Source organism: Penaeus monodon, chromosome 27, assembly GCF_015228065.2.
Source record: "Penaeus monodon isolate SGIC_2016 chromosome 27, NSTDA_Pmon_1, whole genome shotgun sequence".
Taxonomy (NCBI): Eukaryota; Metazoa; Arthropoda; class Malacostraca; order Decapoda; family Penaeidae; genus Penaeus; species Penaeus monodon.
In genome coordinates, this window is record NC_051412.1 from 20,497,541 (window position 1) to 20,497,821 (window position 281).

Genomic DNA, 281 nt, shown 5'->3' on the forward strand with positions numbered 1-281 from the left:
TCAAATAGATCTTTAACAGTACTTCCACATCACCACAGTTACTATCATTCTCATCATCAGTGAAAATGAGCTAGAAGTAAAATCTCTCGACAATCTTAAACAAACTGAAAAAAAAATCGAGTAGAGACAATTCGTCCAGAGTAAAACCACTCACTTGAAGTGGAAGATGCCGGCGTACATGTGTGTGAATCCCTGATCTCTTGGCACAACGACGTGAAAGAGACGAGGGTTCTGCGTCAGGTTAGACACGGCAGCCAGGAGCCAGCAGTCGCCTGTAGAAG

At 43.8% G+C, this 281-nt stretch overlaps 1 protein-coding gene across 2 annotated transcripts in view; it reads right to left on the minus strand.

Annotated features, from left to right (window-relative positions):
- Positions 1 to 281, minus strand: part of LOC119590674 (calpain-B-like) — a gene marked incomplete in the record, with an annotated part of 21,809 nt that overhangs the window by 7,441 nt on the left and 14,087 nt on the right. For both annotated transcript variants that reach the window (XM_037939357.1, XM_037939359.1), the window contains 1 exon segment: positions 155 to 272. In XM_037939357.1, coding sequence (XP_037795285.1) covers positions 155 to 272 — 118 coding nt within the window.